General features: G+C 37.8%; 1 protein-coding gene across 3 annotated transcripts in view; it reads right to left on the reverse strand.

Annotated features, from left to right (window-relative positions):
• The window catches only part of LOC120542540 (circularly permutated Ras protein 1-like), a 270,320-nt gene that overhangs the window by 4,157 nt on the left and 243,778 nt on the right, over positions 1–22,385 (reverse strand). For all 3 annotated transcript variants that reach the window (XM_039775068.1, XM_039775069.1, XM_039775070.1), the window contains one exon: positions 5,966–6,007. In XM_039775068.1, coding sequence (XP_039631002.1) covers positions 5,966–6,007 — 42 coding nt within the window. The remainder of the gene's footprint in view (positions 1–5,965; positions 6,008–22,385) is intronic.

Consider the following 22,385-nt stretch of genomic DNA (forward strand, 5'->3'; position numbering starts at 1 on the left):
TGTTACACAGACAATGAATGACCTAGGCTTTTAATTCAAGCCTCTAGACAGCACCACATGGCACAAATGGGGATTTTGCATTGGGAATGATTCATTCTGTCACCAACACTTTAATGATAACTCACTCCAAACCTGCAATTATAATATGTGGTGACTTTAACCATGTGACTTTAGAAGGAGATGTGACATATTTCTATCCATTTGGACATGTTCCACTCGAGGAAATAACAATCTAAACCTGCTGTATTCAAAAGTTAAATATGCCTTTAAATGTAAACTACTGGCACCTTTAGGCAAATCTCACTACAACCTTACTATCTTATTCCCAGCCACAAACCTGTTTTCAGGCGGCATCCTGTTACCACCAGAATAGTGAGAAAATGGAGCCTAGAGGCTGAAATGGCTCTGAAGTACCTTGAACATACAACATGCACTATATAAAAAGAATGTAAATGGAGGAAAGATGGTCTCACTGTTACCTTCGACTGCATGAGTGACGCGTGGTCCCAATACCAGAGAGCGGTCAGAGGTGCAAGGAACCGTTTTTTCGCTGACATCATCTCAAAAAACTCTGGCGATCAACGTGTCTTATACAAAACACTAAATGCTGTCCTCTCTCCAGCCGTAACTGTTTTCTCTGCTGCCTCCACTGCTCTTTGTAATCAGATCCTCACGTTTTTTCTGGATAAGGTCACGAACATTAGATCCCAGATCTCCATTTCTTCTTCTGGCTCTGTTGATTTAGCCGCTCCTGCGCACGGTTCCCTCACCAGATTTGAACCTATTTCGCTCCCCCATCTGGAAAAAATCGTTGCCTCAATGAAGCCTTCGGGCTCTCCGGACGATGTGGTGCCATCCAGACTGCTGAAAGATGTGTTTCCTGTGATTCGATATGATGTCCTAAAGATCATAACTAGTAGTCTATCCTCGGCTATAGTTCCTCATGCTTTCAAACACGCAGTTGTACATCCAATTGTGAAAAAACCTGATCTTGACCCTGCCATTCTTTCCAATCTTCGTCCAATCTCCAAGCTACCTTTCTTGTCAAAAATACTAGAAAAAGTAGTTTATGAGCAATTAATTCATCACCTACAGGACCATCAGGTAATGGATCTTTTTCAGTCAGGCTTTAGGCCCCAACACAGCACAGAAACCGCGCATTTACGTGTCCTAAATGACGTCCTTTTGGCATTGGACTCAGGATTCCACGTGGTTATGGTTCTTCTCGACTTATCTGCTGCTTTCGACACAATCGACCACGACATCATGATCTCCCACTCGAATCCTGGGCTGGTGTATCTGGCTTAGCCCTCGACTGGTTCAGGTCATATTTCTGCAACAGGACTCTCAGAGTCATGCTAGACGATTTTTCATCTGAATCAGTCCCACTCCCATGTGGGGTTCCCCAGGGTTCCATTTTAGGGCCACTACTTTTTTCAATCTACATCCTGCCTTTAGGTGCAATTTTTAGAAAGCATGCAATTTCATATCACCTATATGCTGACGACTGCCAAATTTATTTCTCCCTCAAGCCAACTGACTCCACCAAACCTCTCCTCGACTGCCTATCTGACATTAAGGACTGGCTGGCTGTAAACTTCCTTCACCTGAACGATTCAAAACCGAGGTCATTGTTTTAGTCCCGACTGCAAACAGGCTCCACCCCTTGGCCTCGTTTCTCTTCCCATTCCAGTAACTTCGTCTGTCTCCAATCTTGGAATCAAAATGGATACGTTCCTGAAAATGGATGCTCAAGTCAACAACACAGTAAAATCCTGCTTTTTCCATCTAAGGCGAATCGCCAAACTCAAGCCTATTCTTTCTAACCACCTCCTGGAATCAGTAATTCATGCATTCATTACGTCCCGGCTTGACTACTCTAATTCCTGCCTTTTTGGTATCAGTAAAGCCACACTTTCTAGACTCCAACTGGCTCAAAATGCGGCTGCAAGGCTTCTAACTGGAAGTAGCAGAATCCAACACATTTCACCAATTTTGAAAACCCTTCACTGGCTGCCGGTTAGATTCAGAATCGATTTTAAGATTCTCCTCCTAACCTATAAGGCATTAAACGGTCTAGCCCCGCCTATTTGAGTGTCTTGCTCCATTGTCACAATCCCCCTCGTGTTCTTAGATCCACAGATCAGCTGCTCCTAACCGTTCCCAAGGCACGTTTTAAAGCTCGTGGTGAAAGGGCTTTCTCCGTCTGTGCACCCAGGCTCTGGAACTCCCTGCCCTTAGTGGTTAAGCAAGCCGCTTCAGTCGCCACATTCAAATCTTGCCTAAAAACGCACTTCTTCACATTGGCTTTTAATTCTTAACCTGTTTCATTTTCCACTTGTCTTTTGCTATTTTCTCTATTTTATTTGGTCCCTTGACCTGTTTTAGTATCTTTGTTTTAATTCTCTCTTAATGTTTATTTTTAATATTTTGCTTTTAGTCCTGCTTGTTGTAACTGTACAGCGCTTTGGTCAGTTGTAATGCTGTGTTTTTAAGCGCTCAACAAATAAATATGGTATGGTATGGTATGGTATTATTGAATGACTGCTTCAAAGTGACAGGCTGGGAAATGATGTGCAAGTCACATGGAGACAATGTTGAGACACTCAGTCACTGCATCACAGACTATATTAACGTCTGTGTCGACACAGTGGTACCCAAAAAGACAGTGTGTTGTTTTCCAAACAACAAATCATGGATTACCAGCTAGCTAAAGGTTTCCTGAAAGAGACATGGAATCATGAACTAGACGGGGATGTGGACAAAGCTAATGCCCTGAACCAATTTTTTAAACAGCCACTGCCACCTTCTTCCAATGACCAGTCTTCCCACACCATCCATAATACATCAACAACTCCTACCACATCAAGTGAAATGGCCATGAAAAGTCCACCTCTGACCATCCATATGGGCTGTCCATAACTGAAAACCAAGTAAGGAGATAACTGAGGAAGCTACACACAGGAAAAGCTGCAGAACAAGAAGGAGTCAGTTCTCAAGTTCTTGAGGCATGTGCTAAACAAATTTGTGGTGTCCTCTGTCTCTCTTCAGTCTGTCCCTAAGGCTTTAGAAAGTGCTGCTTCTCTGGAAAACATTCTGCATTGTTCCTGTTCCAGAGAAGGCAGTGGCACTTACGTCTCGCATCATAAAGACTTTTGAGAGAATGGTCCCGGACTATATTAGCCCTCTTGTGGTAGACTACTTGGATCCACTGCACTTTACCTACTGGACAATGATTGGAATGGAGGATGCAATTATCTATCTGCTCCACAAGGCTCACTTTGAACCCCCTAGAGTTAGTAGCCTAGGAGAGAATTAAAATAAAACTTATTGCCATTATGAACAATGCTACACATCTTCTCTGACACACTAACACTGAGTATGTTCAGCCAACGAATTATTCAGCACAAGGGTGTCAAGGAATGCTACTGGGGGTTCGTAATACCAAAAGTAATACATTTGCATAATGCCTTACTGTGACAGCCAAGTCAGAAGTTTTCTTTCTTTTTAATTTTCTTGCTTTATAGTCATTCTGATGTGTGTTCAGACCAAAGTGTGTGTATGTATGTATGTACACTCACCTAAAGGATTATTAGGAACACCATACTAATACGGTGTTTGACCCCCTTTCGCCTTCAGAACTGCCTTAATTCTACGTGGCATTGATTCAACAAGGTGCTGAAAGCATTCTTTAGAAATGCTGGTCCATATTGATAGGATAGCATCTTGCAGTTGATGGAGATTTGTGGGATGCACATCCAGGGCACGAAGCTCCCGTTCCACCACATCCCAAAGATACTCTATTGGGTTGAGATCTGGTGACTGTGGGGGCCATTTTAGTACAGTGAACTCATTGTCATGTTCAAGAAACCAATTTGAAATGATTCGAGCTTTGTGACATGGTGCATTATCCTGCTGGAAGTAGCCATCAGAGGATGGGTACATGGTGGTCATGAAGGGATGGACATGGTCAGAAACAATGCTCAGGTAGCCTGTGGCATTTAAACGATGCCCAATTGGCACTAAGGGGCCTAAAGTGTGCCAAGAAAACATCCCCCACACCATTACACCACCACCACCAGCCTGCACAGTGGTAACAAGGCATGATGGATCCATGTTCTCATTCTGTTTACGCCAAATTCTGACTCTACCATTTGAATGTCTCAACAGAAATCGAGACTCATCAGACCAGGCAACATTTTTCCAGTCTTCAACTGTCCAATTTTGGTGAGCTCATGCAAATTGTAGCCTCTTTTTCCTATTTGTAGTGGAGATGAGTGGTACCCGGTGGGCTCTTCTGCTGTTGTAGCCCATCCGCCTCAAGGTTGTGCGTGTTGTGGCTTCACAAATGCTTTGCTGCATATCTCGGTTGTAACGAGTGGTTATTTCAGTCAAAGTTGCTCTTCTATCAGCTTGAATCAGTCGGCCCATTCTCCTCTGACCTCACCCATCAACAAGGCATTTTCGCCCACAGGACTGCCGCATACTGGATGTTTTTCCCTTTTCACACCATTCTTTGTAAACCCTAGAAATGGTTGTGCGTGAAAATCCCAGTAACTGAGCAGATTGTGAAATACTCAGACCGGCCCGTCTGGCACCAACAACCATGCCACGCTCAAAATTGCTTAAATCACCTTTCTTTCCCATTCTGACATTCAGTTTGGAGTTCAGGAGATTGTCTTGACCAGGACCACATCCCTAAATGCATTGAAGCAACTGCCATTTGATTGGTTGATTAGATAATTGCATTAATGAGAAATTGAACAGGTGTTCCTAATAATCCTTTAGGTGAGTGTATGTATGTATGTATTTATTCATTTATTTACTTTTATACCTATTTATGTATTTAAAGAACTTCTGTAAAGTCTATCTATCTATCTATCTATCTATCTATCTATCTATCTATCTATCTATCTATCTATCTATCTATCTATCTATCTATCTATCTATCTACCTAGTACCAGATTAAATTATGTTGAAAGAGAAACTTAAGAATCTGTGTTGGTGATTACATACTCAATCTATTTCCATCTGGATTTTCTCCTGGTTTTCTAGTATATTCCAAAAATGAGGTTAGGGAACCTGGCAAAACTAAATTGACTCAATATGACAGGCTATGGGTGTCTAAATATGATTAGGCCTTTTTGGGCTCTGCCTTCACTAATGATATAGAATAGTGAATTTTTTTTTTTTTTGGAGGCCACAAATGAGATCACTAGAAAGACTAACAATCTAATTGGTTAAAGCTATTACTGTTTTACACAGATCTTTGTGTACATGAACCACCCATAGTCTTATTCTGCCTACCACTGGCAAAATGTACCCAACACTATAGCTCTGCCACTGAACTCAAGCCTTGTCATTCATGATAAAAGCATTGTCCATAGATTTTGATGTCTATTAGTCTTGAGCCCTGAGCTTCTGATCTATCACTATTTAAAATATTTATTTTAGATGGTTTCAGTAAAATCTTTCTAAAAAAAATGAATTCCTTAAAACAGCCTGTTTAATCATGCAAATTTAAACAAATCAATATAATTTCTAGAGACACAACCCAATCTTGAAATTGGAAAGTTTGGTAGAATTGTGCATATACAAACATAATAAAATAGTCTCTTAATCTAGGAAAGTGATATAGTAAGTGATTTGGTAACCTCTGCAAAATATCTTTTCTTTTTTTCAGCAGGGAGAAAAATTCAGGAACAAGTGAAAAAGAAGGGATTCTTAAGAGACACGTGAAAATCATACATGTACAGGTCTGTTTTTATCATCTAGGCTGCATTAGGATCCCAAGATCATTTACAAATTGCATGGCCTGGAGCATATTGTGATAACAAGGGATTCTATACTTTAATTGAGGTGCTCATCAGTATTACCATAAAGTAAAATAGAGCAAAAAACCCTTCTGTTTATTATCTTAAGGTTCTTCCCTAAGTCTGTAGGCTAACAAAACTTATGTCCTTACCTTTAACTTGGATTCTTTTCCATGTATTGTTCTTTGATTTGGCTGAAAAAACAAACAATATCTAATTTAATATGAGAATGAGAGGGGTAGAAAAAAGACTCTGGGGTAAACTAATAAAGCTAGATAAAGAGAAAAGCAGCAGATTGAGAAGTCCACAGAGATTTTCAAATAGAAAATAAAGACAGACAGACAGAAAGAGACTAACAGCAGATTCAGGGAGAGCCACAGCATCATAGTGTGTCTATATACAGATATAAAGAAGGCATGTCTGGATGAGAAAGACGGTGAGAGAAACGAAGAGATTAAAGTGAGAATTAGCCCATCATCTGTCTGATGAGATTACACTAAACTTAATTAATACAGGAGGGGGTGACAAAAGTAGGTAGGAGGTGAACAGAAGCAGTGAGCAAGGAGGCTTAAAAGGAGATTAAGAAATGAACTGAAATCTAACAAAAAGGAAACTCAAATAAATTAAAGAAACCATTCCAGCAGATGAATGTGAGACTATACTGCGACTTCTTCAAAAGCAGACACTTAATATTAAATGTCATAGAAGCCACTGACATCTGATAGAGAGAAAGAGAGACAGTGACAGTGACAGAGAGAAAGAAAGATAGTGACAGTGGAATGTTATACTTACTTGAAAACAGTGGCACCAGAATGGGCTCTACTCCAAGATGGTCAAAACTAATTGCTTTGCACATATTTGGATATATTGTTGAAGGCATCTAAGCATAATCTAGCTGACACAAGCAAGTTCATGGTTGCTGTTAGCTGGAGCTTTTTGACTAGAAATACCCATTAACCATTATTTTGGATCAGAACAGCTAACAACAATACGGGGAATGTAACACACACAAACTAAATTATGTAGTGCTGTAGGGTACATACTTATATATAGGGAACATGAATACCAAAATCATTTACTGTATACCAAAATTATTTATTTCTATCTTCAGTCCTGGAGGACCCTTGTGGCTAACGAGTGTTATTCTAACCAATATTACAATCAGTACACAATAATCTCTTTAAATTAATCTCATTATTTAGCAAGCTGTCACTTTTTGTTCTGTCATTGTAAGAAATTCTGAAATATTTGTATTTTTGCCAGAAGTTGAAATACATACCATTTCCTTTACCATTTCCTGTTTAATTCACTTTTACTATGGAACTTCCTCCCTTAATTGTATACAAATTCTGACAACACTGAATGCTAAAGGGGAGCAATTACTTCAGTGTCATATTTAATTGTCTTCTCATTTGTAAGAAATGTTTCTTAATAAACAAACAGGCGAAAGTGGCAGTGAAGTAGTTGCTCCCCATTTAGCAGTCAATGTTCTTTGCACCTGGGTTGACATTGCTAATCACTTCTAATCATTATCATTTAAACAAAATTAATGGAGTAAACACTACAGTTAAGGGTACATCAAAAAAAGATAACATAAATAAACAAAAAAATGTAAAGCTATGACAAAAAATACAGATATTTATAGATTTCCCAGATATTTAGCACAGGCATTGCCAAAACCATACTACTTTAAAAGTTAAGGTGGGAAAATGAGGTCATGGGTGCAGTGTATTACAATGAAAAATAGTGCTTTTTGAAGTTTATTAAATAAGACTTGCAATGCTTAATTTGTGGGATATGTTAATATTGGAATATACACTCACTGGACAAATTATTAGGAACACCTATAGACTGCAGACATGCAGAAACCAGTCAGGAGTTTCAAATAATATTCACGTTAAATTCTAGAATGGAGAAAAAAAAAAAGTGATTTCAGTGATACCAAAGTGGTGCCAGAATGCTTGGCTGGGATTTTCATTAACAACAGCCTCTAGAGGTCTCTCAGAATGGTACAACCAAACAAAAAACATCCAGTGAGCAACAGTTCTAGATATTGAAACACATTGTTTATAACAGAGGTTGGAGGAGAACAGCCAGGCTGGTTTGAGCTGACAGAAAGACTACAATAAGTCAGATACAGTAACCACTCTCTACAACTGTCGTGAGTAGGAAAGCATCTAAATATGCACAACACATTGAACCTTGAGGCGGATGAGCTATAAAAGCAGACCATGTTGGGATCTACTACTGTTAGCCAAGAACAGAAAATCGAGCCTGCATTGGGCACAGGCTCACCAAAATGGAACAGCTGAAGACAGGATAAACAGAGCCTAGCCTGATGAAGCTTGATTTCTGCTGAGGCACACTGATGGTAGGGTGCAGAATTTGGCGCCAACAGCCTGAATTCATGCATCCAGTCTGCCTTGTTTCAACAGTCCAGGTGGGTGGTGCTGCTGCAATGGTTTGGGGAATGTTTTCCTAACATTCTTTGGGCCCATTAACACCAATCATCACTTGTATGCCAAGGCCTATTAGAGTATTCCTGATCACTATGTGCATCCCGTTATTGCCAAAGTTTACTCATCTTGTAATGGCTACTACAAGCATGCTAATGAACCATGAATCAAAATAAAAGTCGCCTTAAACTGATTTAATGAAAATGACAGTGAGTTTATTGTTCATCAGTCGCCTTCACAAACATAGACTCTGAATCCACTAAAACACATTTCGGATGTGGTAGTATGGGTGATTCATAGTATGATTGTGCAACTGATAACTCTGGAGAAACTGTGTGATGCCATCAGGTTAACCTGGACCAACATTTTAAAGGAATGTTTCCAATATCTTGTAGAAATGATGCCATACAAGTATAGATCTTATAGGAAAAAGCTAAAGAACTTAACAAAGCTGGCATGAGCAAGTGTTTTCCAAGGAAAGCATTTTGAGGCCTGATGGGATGTATGCAAATAAACTGATAAATAGACTGATGGGACATATGCAAATGTAAAAGCAAATACTAATATAATGCCATTCGTATTAGACTGCTTTAAACTCAAGATAGAATAACCAGTGTGTGTCTTTTTGTAAGAAGATATGAATTAAGTGCTTAGAACCTTTTAATTAATATGTCATTATATTTAACTACATGGTAATGATCAAAGTGGTCTCACTGATAAGCCACAAAACCATTGACAAATTATCAATTGTCTAATTTCAGCTGATGGAACGTTTAGGTAGTTTACTAGTAGTTTTTCAAAAGGATTACCTAATCAAAAGGCACTGTATAAAAGAAAAGGATTTGAGAGCACTACATGACAAAGTTTTTGATATATGGGAGGAAGAGGAAGTTAAGGAGATATGTGAAGGACACAGTGTTTTGGAAACATAAGAAACAGCGTGTCAGAGAGACAGTTTTGAAGGCCCAAGAAAGCTTAATTCTCTCAGGGGACAAAATCAACAGTATTTGATAAGCTTGCCAAAGGAAAATGTACACCAATGATTATGAATATTTATAGGACAAAACCTGTGCAATGGCTAGCACTTACAAACAAACATCTTAGTTGGATAAAGAAAAAAAGACAATGTACGCAGACATCTTCACGAGCTTAAGAAAAGACTGCTCAAGGCAGACCACCTGATTCAAAACCTGCTGCATTGACTTTAATATAAATCATTCAGGTTTTATGTTTATTTAACTTCTAATATTTGATATGCCAGGTTTCACTGCAAATAAACATAGGTTTATTTGAAAGTTTATTATTGTGTCAATGAAACTACATTGTGATTTACTAATACAAGCAATCACCATGGGGCTGGGGTGTTTCTGTCTGCATGTCCAGTTTCTGTAGAAAAACAAGGAAAAGGTATTATGGGGTGTACATATTGTGGAAGATATATGGAAGGGGGGGCATCAGTGAGCTCCACACCTCAGACACAACTGACACACACACAGTCATGGTTCAATTAAAGGTTATTTATTCCTCCAAAATACCTTTATCAACAACAAAATTATAATGGTGCACTACTCTGCTCTGTTCCCTCTTCTTCCTTGACTTTCATCCTCCTGTAAATTTTGCCCTCTTCCTTCTGTCTCTGATTTAACTTAAGTGAGGTAAAGCGGCTCCGTTTATCTTGGATCTGGGAGTACTTCCGGTGCTAGGTAATAGCTCGATGAAAGTACTTCCAGGTCAACTGGAAGTTCCCTAGAGCAGGTAGCGTAACTCCCTGTAGCATCCTCTGTGGAACAAGTGATGAATGGGCTCTGAGGTTTTTGTTAATTAAATTTTCATCTTTTACACAAAAACAGGTGTGAAAATGTGATAAAGAAAAAATCACAATGGTCAGAGAAGTTCATAACTAGTGGAATAATAAGCAGCCCAAAATAACACTATTAAAACAGCAGTGTAGAGTGTAGTGTCAGAGGCATAATGGTGGTGGAGACACAAAGTGTTATGGTAAAAGAATATAAAATGTGGACATAACAGTACCGTAACCTATAAAAAGTGTTCACCTCCATGGACACTTTCACATTTTATTTTTATGCAAAGTATTTATCTCCATGGACGTTTTCACATTTCATTGTTACGCAACATTGAATAAAATTTGAGTTATTCTGGCTTTTTTGACACTGATCATCAGATCTTCCCAAGGTGGTCTAATTCAATTAAAATTATAAACCACAAAATAACTGATTGCATAAATATTCATCTTAATTAATATAACACACCTTAAATCATCACTGATGCAGCCATTTGGTTAAATGGAGATCACTTGACTGTAGTCAAAGGGTTTCAACTGATTGTACTATGAATGCACCTGTATCTGTGACAGCCAACTTGTGAGTCACTATTATGGCCCAACCCACAAGATGAAGACAAAAGAACACTCCAGGCAACTCTGTGAAAAATTGTTTGAAAAGAACAAGTCAGGAGATGGACACAAAATATCTGAGCTAGAGTACAGTTCAAACAATAACTAAGAAATGTAAACAGAATGGTGCCATTATAAGTGTTCCTAGAGAAGGCTATCCACAAAACTATCTAATCAAGCAAGAAGATGTCTACTGTAGTAAGGGAGGCAAGCTACAAGCTTCAGTGGCTCAGAATGGAGAGACTGTGCATGCAGTTATTGTTCCCTGGGTGCTTCACCAATTTCAGTTTTATGGTAGAGTAGCAAAGAGAAAGCTAATTACAAAAAAACACTTCTTGGTTAGAGTTTGACAAAAGGCACATGAGACTCAGACTATACAGCAGATTTAATTTAAGATCTAAGCAAAACACACTATTTCCTTTGTGAAGCATGATGGTGGCAGCATCATGTTGTTAGGATGCTTTTCTGCAGTAGGACATAGTAGATATTTGAGAGTAAAATTAATGCAGAAAAACAGGGAAATCCTGGAGGAAAACCTTATACAGTCTACAAGAACATTGGGAGATATTTTTCCAGCAAGACAACGACCCCAAGCATAAAGTCAAAGCTATAGAGGAATTGCTTAAAAACAACAACCTTATTGTCCTAGGTTGGCAGAGCCAGAGTCTAGGGGCCTCATGTATAACGCCGTGCACAGAATTCACGCTAAAACATGGCATATGCACAAAATCCATATGTATAAAACTGTGCATACGCCAAGTTCCATGCACTTCCCCTTTATAAACCCCATTGAACGTATAATTAAACACATGGGTACGTGCCTACATGCAGCCCCATCCTGACTCCTACCAGAATTTCACATATTTGAATATGCAAATCAATATAAATAGCCACTTCCATTCAGCATTTTGTTGAAAGACAATGTCAAAAGCACAAAGAAAAAAAGTGGAGGCAAGGAAAAACATACAATTTATTGGCTTAAGCAGTGGTATGAGCAACAACAGTAAAGTGATGGTGTGATACAGCATGGTGAGGAGTTTAAAAAGGTCACACGGTGCCCGAAATGAAAAAAAAAAGTGGTCAGATATCAAAGTCAAAACGAAAAGTCGCAGCCCTTCGTCTGTTTATTCTGTTTTTAGACAATATTAGAAAAGCTGATCCCCATGCCGAGGATGTGACTGCAGGCAGTAATGACATACTTTCTGTGGACTACAGAGCAGCACATTAATAGTGGGGAAATGCTTTCATTTACATAACCAAATTCATTCTCTGATGGTGCCTTTATAGGGTACTGTTGGCAACAAGCGCCACAACGGATAGATTAACTGCTCTTTACATGGCTCTTTGAGGTGACTCACTATTCTTAAATAGTGCTGCACTAGTTGGAAAAAGCATCTGTGACTGTGTGGATTTGTCGTTTTTTATAAGCTCTCCTCCTATAGATGATGCAGTGTCAGCTCATTCTTTTTGGTGTTCATCCCTGGCTGATGCATCTTGCCGAGTGCCATTGCAATAGTGATGTGCATGCAGCTGACCACTCCAATTACATTTGGAAAAACAGATGTTGCTGTGAGTTGCACTTTGATTTTTCCCAGTTCAATCACAGTATAAGGAAATTTTAAATATCTGGATGAGTAGAAGATAATACCATCCTATACAGCTGCCATGGAGCAACTCAGTGATATTTGTGAAATATCTGACCAGTCAACAAGCTCACATTGAAAAGCTCCTGTGAGGGTTGACAGAACTTGCAAAGGAGCAAGTGGAGCACAATTCATCAAAGTCTGTCCTTGTAAACCTGGCACCAGTTCAGCACACAACTCCAAAAGGACAGATCTTGGTAATCAAAGTCAACTTAGAAGCCAGCTGTCATCATCTATAATCATGCACTCTCTTCTAATTCTTCGCAATGTCTTCTAACAACACTAAAGCAGCTATGGTAGTTGGAATAATTTGATCATTCCATGCACCATTATATTGTTAAAAATGATTACAATCAAGTGAATTAAATTTGTAAACGATATGTAATTAAGTCTGGTGTATTTGATAAAGCCTGCGTCATGGATGCGAATATGAAAAAGAAGGCAAATGACACAGAAACAGTAGCACTGCTTTGACAGTGGGTGCCACCCATTTGCAAAACTGAGCAGAAAAGTGAAAATGTGCATAGCTTTATGCAAAGTTTGGTTTTTATACATCTCAAAGTGAGTGTGGAAACAGGCGCATGTAACATTTTTGTGTGTACACACCGTTTATATATGAGGCCCCAGGTCTCAGTGCAATTGAGAATTATGACTAGACTTGAAACAGGCAGTTCAATCACAATTCCCATTCAAGCTGAAAGCACTCGTGCAGTTTTGCAAAGAAGAATAGGAAAAAATTACAGTGTCGAAATTTGTAAAGCTAACAGAGACCTGTGCACACACACTCAAGGCAGTAATGGCTACAAAAGGTACGGAATACTGACTTGAAGGATGTGATTATTAGTAACATTAGTTATTTGTAGTTTTACATATCTGAATAACTGATCAATTTATGATCAATTTGCAGAGATCTGATTTGATCACTATGACATTAAAACTTCATTCTGTTAATCAGTGTCAAAAATCCAAAATAAATCCACTGTGAATAATTGTTATAGGCAGTGTACACAGAAGTAATCAAGTAAATTATTGTTCTTCATTATACACAAATTCGAGCAATAAGACCTCCTCTTGATTTATTTCCAAATGAATATCATGTTGAGAGATCAATACATATTTTGATAGCTTGTGTGTGTATTACGTTTTTTTTTTTATTTCAGCATTTGATAAGGATTTTAAACTTAGTTAGGGCTAAGCAAACAGTTGTCTACAAGGTGACAGCTTGCACACTTATAAAGCAGAATTGGTAACTTTGCCATAGGAGGTCCTATTATAATACTTCAAGCTCAACCATTATATGTCCTCATTATACGAGTAGTTTGTGAGTTGTTGTCATTTATCTCAATTGTGATAATGGATTTGGTGGGTCCTGTTTCATGTCAAATATAGTTTCTTTAATATACAGTATATTTTTTTTGTTTCAGAAAGGTTGACTATGCACTTGAGATAATGTCAAGCAGTCACTACTTCAGCTCCAAGCCGTCAATTAGGGTCTTGTGGAAGATGCTCCTTCCTGTATTTAAAGCATTTTCCTCATTAAACTGTGTGTTCCTTGTCTGCTATGAATAAAGTTAATCCTGCAGAGTCTGGACGTCTTCTAACAGCGCACATTCTATGAGTGAACTGTTAAGCTTACAATTTTCTAGGCTTTAAGCTTTCCTTGCTGTGGCCATCTTAGAATTTGCATTCAAATTGCTAATTTTTTTCAGAGATATTCAGTATAGAAATCAGCAGGTCACTTAATAAGCTAGAAATACAAATTTGATTTAGGATTCTGCTGTCAGTTTTTCATGTTGTTGATAATGATGAATAATTTTATAAAGTAGCACAGAAATAATCTCTCTAGACTTTGCACTATTTAGATATTAAAACCAAAATTTAACTAAGGATTTCATACGTTGTAGCTCAATTATACATCTGGCAGAAAAAAACAGTGCCAATGGACAATCATCGTTGAAATATTTTATAATAAGACAAAAAATGGGTTTTCATTTATCACCTTGTTGTCACATTTTGTATTATGTCCTAAAGAAAGACAATCATAGCGTCCACAAGCAGAAGAGGATGATCCATATACTGGAATGATATAATGGTTGGACCATTGGTTGTTCTCTGGGCTGTACATGAGAAGGTGTCCCTAGAACGAGGGGTAAATAGACTTAATAGTAAATTGGATCAGCTGCTACATACGGTAAGTTTTACAATGGCTGAATATGAAGTGCTGCTACCCAAAAGATCTGATGTACTGGGTATGAATCCTATATCTGGTTACTGAATACAAGGAGTTTGCATGTTCTGACCATTTTGGCATTGGTTTTCCTCTAGGTACTCTGGTTTTTGTTCCATATACTCAAAGGTTCACTGGCAATTACAAGTTTTCTCTATTTGATTACAAGTGTGGGTGTGTCCTGCAATGGAATGAAAACCTGTCCTGTACCCAAGAGCTTCTTGTATAGATTCTGGCTACCCATGACCCTGAATTGAATCAGAAGAGTTTTAGAATGATATTTTAAATTGATGTTCCATAATTATGTAATGCATTAAAAAACAAATCTTTATTAAAGATTTCAAACAAAAATGTACACTAACAAGAGGTTACCTTTTAATAATTAATACGCAAGATGCCAATGCACCCGTAACACCCTCCTCCACCTCTCACCCAATCAAAGCCTACAAAAATCCCCCCAAACTCAAGAGATGTTAAAATGCAAAGCTCAAGGCATCCATCAAAACAAGATAAGCACCCTAACACCATGGAAGAAATTCTAAACTAAAGATTAAGGATTCTGTGATAACCAACAGGCAGTTAAGCCTGGACTAGTTGTAAGGTTTATGGTTAGCTGTCAATGTACAGTATGAGCCAGAGGCACTGCTGATCATAGTTACAGAGATCTCTAAATGAAAACATATTGAACAAAGTGGATTTTCAAAGAGAAAGAGAAAGGGAGTTAGGGGTTTTCCAGAAAGAAGCTACATCAAGTTCTATAGTGGTTTCCCTTAATGTAAAAGCCTGTGGTGGACAACTGAAAGATGAAGTGAATGAAGATCTACAAGAAAAAAGTTATCCTGAAGAAAAAGACACCTGCAATTAATAAAAAAAATCTATCAATATTTTTACATTAGCAAAGGCTAAACACTTTTGAACCATCATCAAAAAGAGCAAGAACCATCCAGAAATCACACAGCAAAGAAAACAGTTCAACAATAGATATCGATAGCTTTCTCGGTCCACTTAGCATCTGCACAGTTTCTAAGTCAAAATAATTAAGGAATTTACAATGACAAGACAATTGTGGCTCCCAGTTCCCTTGATTCCCAGGGCACAGCAGATAGACCCACTATGGGGGGACACATAACAAAGAAAGTACAGAATACATGATAAAAACATAATCCAGAATGTTACTTACTATTATATCAAGGTGAAAAAAAAACACTGTACTTTCCTTACTGTATATCTCTGTTCTTGTTAAGTGTAAATTCTTCATTTGATTGTTGTCTAGATTCTGTACTGTGGAAACACTGAAGTCTAACAGCAGTAACATTTACAGTAATTAGGGGATATGTTTTGAAGAGTGGCCAGTCTCTGTGAACATGCTTTTAAATATTTAGTATTTGTGCATCTAACCTTGTTAGTTCCTCATGGTGAGTTGCTCTATTATCTCCCTTATGAGGGATACAATTATTTGAGTTGCCTAGATTTTCAAGTAAATACATGCTTTCTCAGTTGTTCCCAGAATCTGTAGAGAATGAAAGGCAGTAGCACACTTGCTTGCAATGTTCAAACTTCCTGACTGCATTCTACAGAATAAAGTCCAATGTATCAGAATGAACAAATTTCATTGCTGTGGATAAAAGAACAAGCAACATTATTTTTGCATTGAAGTGCTGCATCCTGATCGCTTTTAATATACATAATGAGTATGCAGTTGTGAGCCTATCCAAAAAAAAAGTTGTTCTACAACATATTTATAAAATCTCGACTTATTTGAGTTCTAAAGTAGATAGTGTTGTTAACTGCGATTTTTCAGGCAAGGGAGATTAAAATCTTGACGTTACTTATTATGGCACCAGGAAGTAGCAATATGTTATATGTTAATTAGCACATGCAAGTATGAATTCCACTGTTCATTGTACTTGTGACAATAATGTTGTTATAAACCTATACATGCTGTGCATAAACACTTTTATTGTATACTTCATGTTTTAACTTAAAGGCAGTATGAACACAGTGTTTTGGAACACCATCATTGTATGAATGAACATGACTGATTAATTGTAGCTGCGCTAGCTACTATAAAATCATTTTGTATGGATTATGATGAGTATTGAATAGCATTCACCAAGACATTTTTAAGGAGAAAATTTGCTGGGTTCCCGTTTCCTTGCACACAAAATTTTTTACTCAAAAAAGCTGCTGTACAGCTGGTGTGGACATTTTTTTTCCACTGCCTTACTTGGTTTGTGATGCCACCATTAACATCACAGTGGTGTAGAAGCCGTGTTGGATGGGGGTGTCACTATCCAAGCTGTGCTACCTGCCAGATTTGTACTGTGCATGCACGGAACTTTAATGCATGCACACTTTAAGCATACTCCATTCCATACTTTATGGAGCTGCCTAATCTGCTTCAAGCATGCGTGAATAATTTATGTCATTTACACATATATGTGATGTCATCGCATTTGCACACTTTATGGGTTTTAAAAAAAAAAAATACTCAGTATTTTCATTTGATGGATACATTACCTGCGGTAGGCTGGCGCCCTGCCTGGGGTTTATTTCCTGCCTTGCGCCCTGTGTTGGCTGGGATTGGCTCCAGCAAACCCCAGTGACCCTGTAGTTAGGATATAGCGGGTTGGATAATGGATGGATACATTACCTGACCAGAATGATTGTATTATGAAAATAGTTTGTTGTTCTGCATAGATTCACTGCACATTGTGCCTTCACTTCTAGATTAAGCATATTATGCTCCTCACTATGTACATAACACAAATTAAGTAGTAACAGGTACATCCCTAGAGTAAATAATGCTGATCCCTTGTGTGACAGGGTGTTAGTTAGTCATAGTGATAAGAGCTCAAGAGATTCAGAGAGTGATAAAGCACTCAGAGTATTGCAGACTTGCAGTATAATTTTATCTCACAAAGGCACAGTGGCGCAGTTGCTGGTGCCTCACAGCTCAGGTCACATTTTTGGCCACAATAATTAGTACAGTATAGTTGGCAGATAATTTCCTAACCCTTGGGGACACTTAAGAGATCATTGCACCATCATAATTCAATCAAAACTAGTTCTGTTTCTCCTTCCCCATTGACTTAAAGTATTTAACCGAGGTTGGTGAAATTCTCAAACATTGCAAGGTTTTTGACAAATTTGAAGTGAAGCAAATTGAGATCAACTAAGAGGGAAGTTGTGATGTTGCATCTGCCAGGCACTTGAAATGCCCTTTTCTTTCTCACCACTTCTTCATGCACCCTCAATATGTTCAGTTAGGCAGATGCACTTTAAAATCAGGGGGTTTAAACTATTTTAGAAATGCAACTCTTTTTTCATTTTAAAATGTTACCTTGACCTACCTCTGAAGAAAGTGATGCTCCAAAAAAGAATCCCCTTTCTTAATGTAAGTGATAAATAAAAGATATTCCTTGGTTTCATTATAAATTCAGCTTACAGCTTTCAGTTTACTACAGTGAGACTCTCAAATCCCTGTGGTGTCCCCTGCCACCTCGAAAACGTTGCAACTACAATGAGGAGATAAAAACTCCCAAGATAAATATTCCTATAAATTATGATGTCTTTTTTATGTCTAATCAAAATTTACAAGATCTATAAAAACAGCCAGACATGCCCATACATTAGCACTGTCGCATTGCTAGTAGCAGGAAACCAATCTTAGTATGCCACAAAAGAAGGTCCTGCTTTTGTCCCTCGACTTTTTTATTAAAGTCTGGCATTGGACTACCATTCTGTTGTCACACACGTGCGTATGGGGGACAGTTTACAGGCTCAAATAGTGTGATTTGTCAGCCAGACCTGGGGGTTGCTGCTCTCACCTCATCCACTCTCCTCTTATTCGTCTGCAGCCCAGCTGAAGACCCAGACTCTTAATGACATCACCATTGATCCACCCACTGCTGATATCATTTCCACTACCCAGAATTCTCCTTCCTACCATATCAGTTCCTGTTCTGGCTGTCCTGACTCCACCTCTTCCTCCTACCCACCATATTTATAGAGCAGTCTCAATCTGTTAGTCAGTTCAGTCGTGAACTCTGCTCCTGTAAAGATGTGTTTCTTTTCATTGCTGATTTTTCAGTATACAGAGTGACCATCCTCAAACCTTTCTCTGTCTGCTGCCAGATTTTTTATCACACTATTTAATTTTCAACCTGTCTCTATACTGAAACAATATGATTTTTGAATTTCTGTCCACAACTCTGTGTTTCCTGCCCCACCACAGCATAATACATACAGATCCAAGGTCCAACTAAACTGCTATATACCAAATAAACCAACGACTTAAATAGTTGTCTGCTTTCAAATGGTAAAAGCAGCTAAATGGATAACTTGTGATAATGGTCAATCATGTACTACCGTATTAAGACCTACTCCAAAAATAAGCACTAGCATGATTTTCACGCTGCTCTGTAATATAAGCCCTACCCCAAAAATAAGCCCTAGTCAAGATTGTCAGCTGAAAAGTAAGGTGCCTAAGGCCGGGTTTATACTTCATGCGATGCGATGCGTGTGCCCGAAACATTCATTAAATTCCAAGGACACCTTGCCAAAATATCTCTGAAAAGGATGTTTAATGATTACATCCATCAATCCAGAGATGCACCCATTCCAGCAAGCATTGGGCACAAGACGGAAAACAAAATCCCTGGACGGGGCATCAGCTCATCACAAGGTGAACACAAGCACACACATACACTAACATCATTTTTGCGTCACCAAATCCATAAACCTTAATATCTTTGGAAGGAAAACAGAGCACACTATGGAAACCCACCAGGAAAACATGCAAACTCCAGACAGGGAATACGAGGTACATGACACCCTGTGAGACAGCAACGCTACTGCTCTGCCACCGTGCCATCCGCATATGTGTAACTATTAACAGTATTCATTATTTGAACAAAGTTAACAATTTATCTGTAAAATGTAACATACAATACATAGTTTAATGCATTTCATCATGAAAGTGATATCAAGTATAAATCTAAGGATTCTAAATGTGCAGGGAGTTGGAATATCATACATTTAATTTGTTCTGTGTGGCGATCTATTGCTGCTTGCAGCTGTTGTCAGGTCGGGAGAAAGCCCCAGAAGCACGTAGCAATTAACAACTGGGTTGGTTTTAAGATGACGTTTACGACAGTCTACTTTAAAGATAAAGTATGAGGTTAAAGCCGAAATTTCCACTTTAATCACAAAACAGACATTTTCAACATCTTCTTAATTTTTTCCTCTGTAGCTCAAATACACTGCCATACATTGTTAATAACATACATGTATTACATGTCATTGTGAAGGTGCAAGGAAAAAAAAAAATTGCACAGAAGATGGTACGTGAGACTTTTAAAATATATAGTGTCATTATGTTGGGGAATATGTGACGCTTGAATATAAAAGCACTACAAATACATTTCTTTGTCAGCATTTTGCTTCACTACATCGAACCATTCATCAAACATCGAAGCACGCACATCAGTCCTGGAAGATGCTAAAAGCAGCTGGAGTAGCAAGAAATTCAAGCTGGAATTCAGGGTTTGAATGTGGAGAGTTATGACGATATTCCAGAAGAAGATGACATGACTGCATTTGGATAATTGTATATTGTTGTACATGAATAAATATAAGACATCCCCTGAAAATAAGCCCTAGTGTATTTTTTGGAGTAGAAATTAATATAAGACTTGGTCTTATTTTCAGGGAAATACAGTAGTAGTAACAGCTACTAAGTAGTTCTCTTCAGGATATTATTAAAAATGACATGCATGAAGGTTTGCTGACTATGTAATGGATTTTGTTCCGTTATTTATACTGTGGATGATTTTCTCCATAGAAAGATATTTTTGTTTTTTTAAATTAAAAAAAAAAATTAAAAAGGCAGGGACTAACCAGGGCACACAATTTCCAACTGGGGTGCATGCCTCTGGTAACAAGAATCAGGCTTTTGATCTAAATGTGCTGAAATTGCTACACAATTTTTGGGGGTGGTTAAGCAATGATATAAAAACAGAGCTGAGTATAGTGCTTTTTAAATCCATAGAATTAGATTCATCCACATTCTACATTGAACTGAAAATGTTGATACTAGTGTGATGGGCCCTATCTTAAAGCTTCACCAGCTTATTATTCAAGGAAGTGATCCAATTTATTTACTTTGGTTAGTTTTTTAAGCTCAGTGATAACCTTTTTTTATTCCTTAATTTCCTTTAAGTCAACCTTGATGATGCCAAGTTCATTCTTTAAGCCACGAAACTGCTTTTGCAGTTCTCTTAATAGACTATACAGATATAGAAATATCATATTGATCATGGATTTGCAATCTTTACTCATTTCTGCTTTAATCTGCATTTTTCGATTCATGCCACTAATACCTGACTGAGGTACTGTGAATCCACCTGTGATGCTGGAATGAAGGCAGGTGCCCTAGCTGTCCACAAGATCAACTGCATTGAATTCTCTCAGATGAAGCATGGAAAAAATGAGGAATGGTTGAGCATATTTATGTTTAGTAGAATGCCCAGTGGGACTTAGACTTTTTATTTTGTTTATTCTGTCCTCTCGGCCATCTGACCTTATTACTAGACTTATCTAGAGAGACTTACATTATGATATTATGTATCAGGATGCTACTGTTCTCCTAATTATGTATGTATGTGTTTATAAGATCCTATGATTTATTTATTTATATTGCATTCATATTCTTACCTAATCTCATATGTTTTTTTCTTTTCTTGCAACTTTCTCTTTGACATCTTGTTATATAAATAAATGCCTTGTTGTTGCTAGTTACTCTGCTGCAATTGCTCTTTTATTTCATCCAATAGCTTCTCCATGTTAAACAAGATAAGAAATACTTAAAGTATTTATTTTCATTTGGAAAATCAGAATGCAGTAAAAGGGGACAAAAGCAATTATGCTCTTGGAACAACCTATTAAACACACATTACCAACTAAGGCTCATGTGCACACTTCCTAATGTAATCTTTATATGTAAAGAATGAGAACCTATATAAGCTGAAGGGTAAATTTCTAACAAAAGAAACAGTGAAAAAGAAGTTCATCAGAAGTCCATTCAGACCAGGTAAATGTTTACTATGTGTGGTTTAGGATGTCAGTGAGTACAGTGATAATTTGATTATTAACTTGATGACATTAAGGAGAGGTTAGAAAGACACTCTGTAAGGTCTGACAAATATGTGTTACCATTAAACACCCAATAACTCAAAACAATTTGTTAGGTTTTCTCAAGTCAACTATCAGAAGATCTCACTTTTAAGGGGTACTAGGAATTCAACATAGAAGTACAGACTGGACTTAAAGAAATTTTGCATTCTGGGCTTCATGTATAACGTTGTATGCAGAATTCACACTAAAACATAGCATATGGACAAAGCTGGAAATGTGCGTAGGTACAAAAAAATTCAGATGCATAAAACTGTACATAAGCATTTCATAAATCCTAATCAACATGAATTTTATTGCACAAGCATGCGTCTGCAGTGCCACTCTGACTCCTCCCCAAATTTTACATATCTGAATATGTAAATCAATATAAATAGCCCCTTCCGTTCAGTGTTTTGAAACAGACAATGGCAAAAAAAACAAGAATCTCAGCGAATGCAAAAGTGGAGGCAAGGGAAAATGTAATATTTTTTGGCTTATGCAGAGATATAAGCAAAAAAAAGAATTTAATGTAGTAATACAGTGTGACGAAGACACTCGAAAGTTCAAATTTACAAATTCGCACAGTGCACAAAATAAAAAAAAAAGCAGTCATATATCAAAGTTGATGTGAAAAGGTCAGTTGCAGACCACCGTCTG

The sequence above is a fragment of the Polypterus senegalus genome, chromosome 13, assembly GCF_016835505.1.
Source record: "Polypterus senegalus isolate Bchr_013 chromosome 13, ASM1683550v1, whole genome shotgun sequence".
NCBI classification, from domain to species: Eukaryota; Metazoa; Chordata; class Cladistia; order Polypteriformes; family Polypteridae; genus Polypterus; species Polypterus senegalus.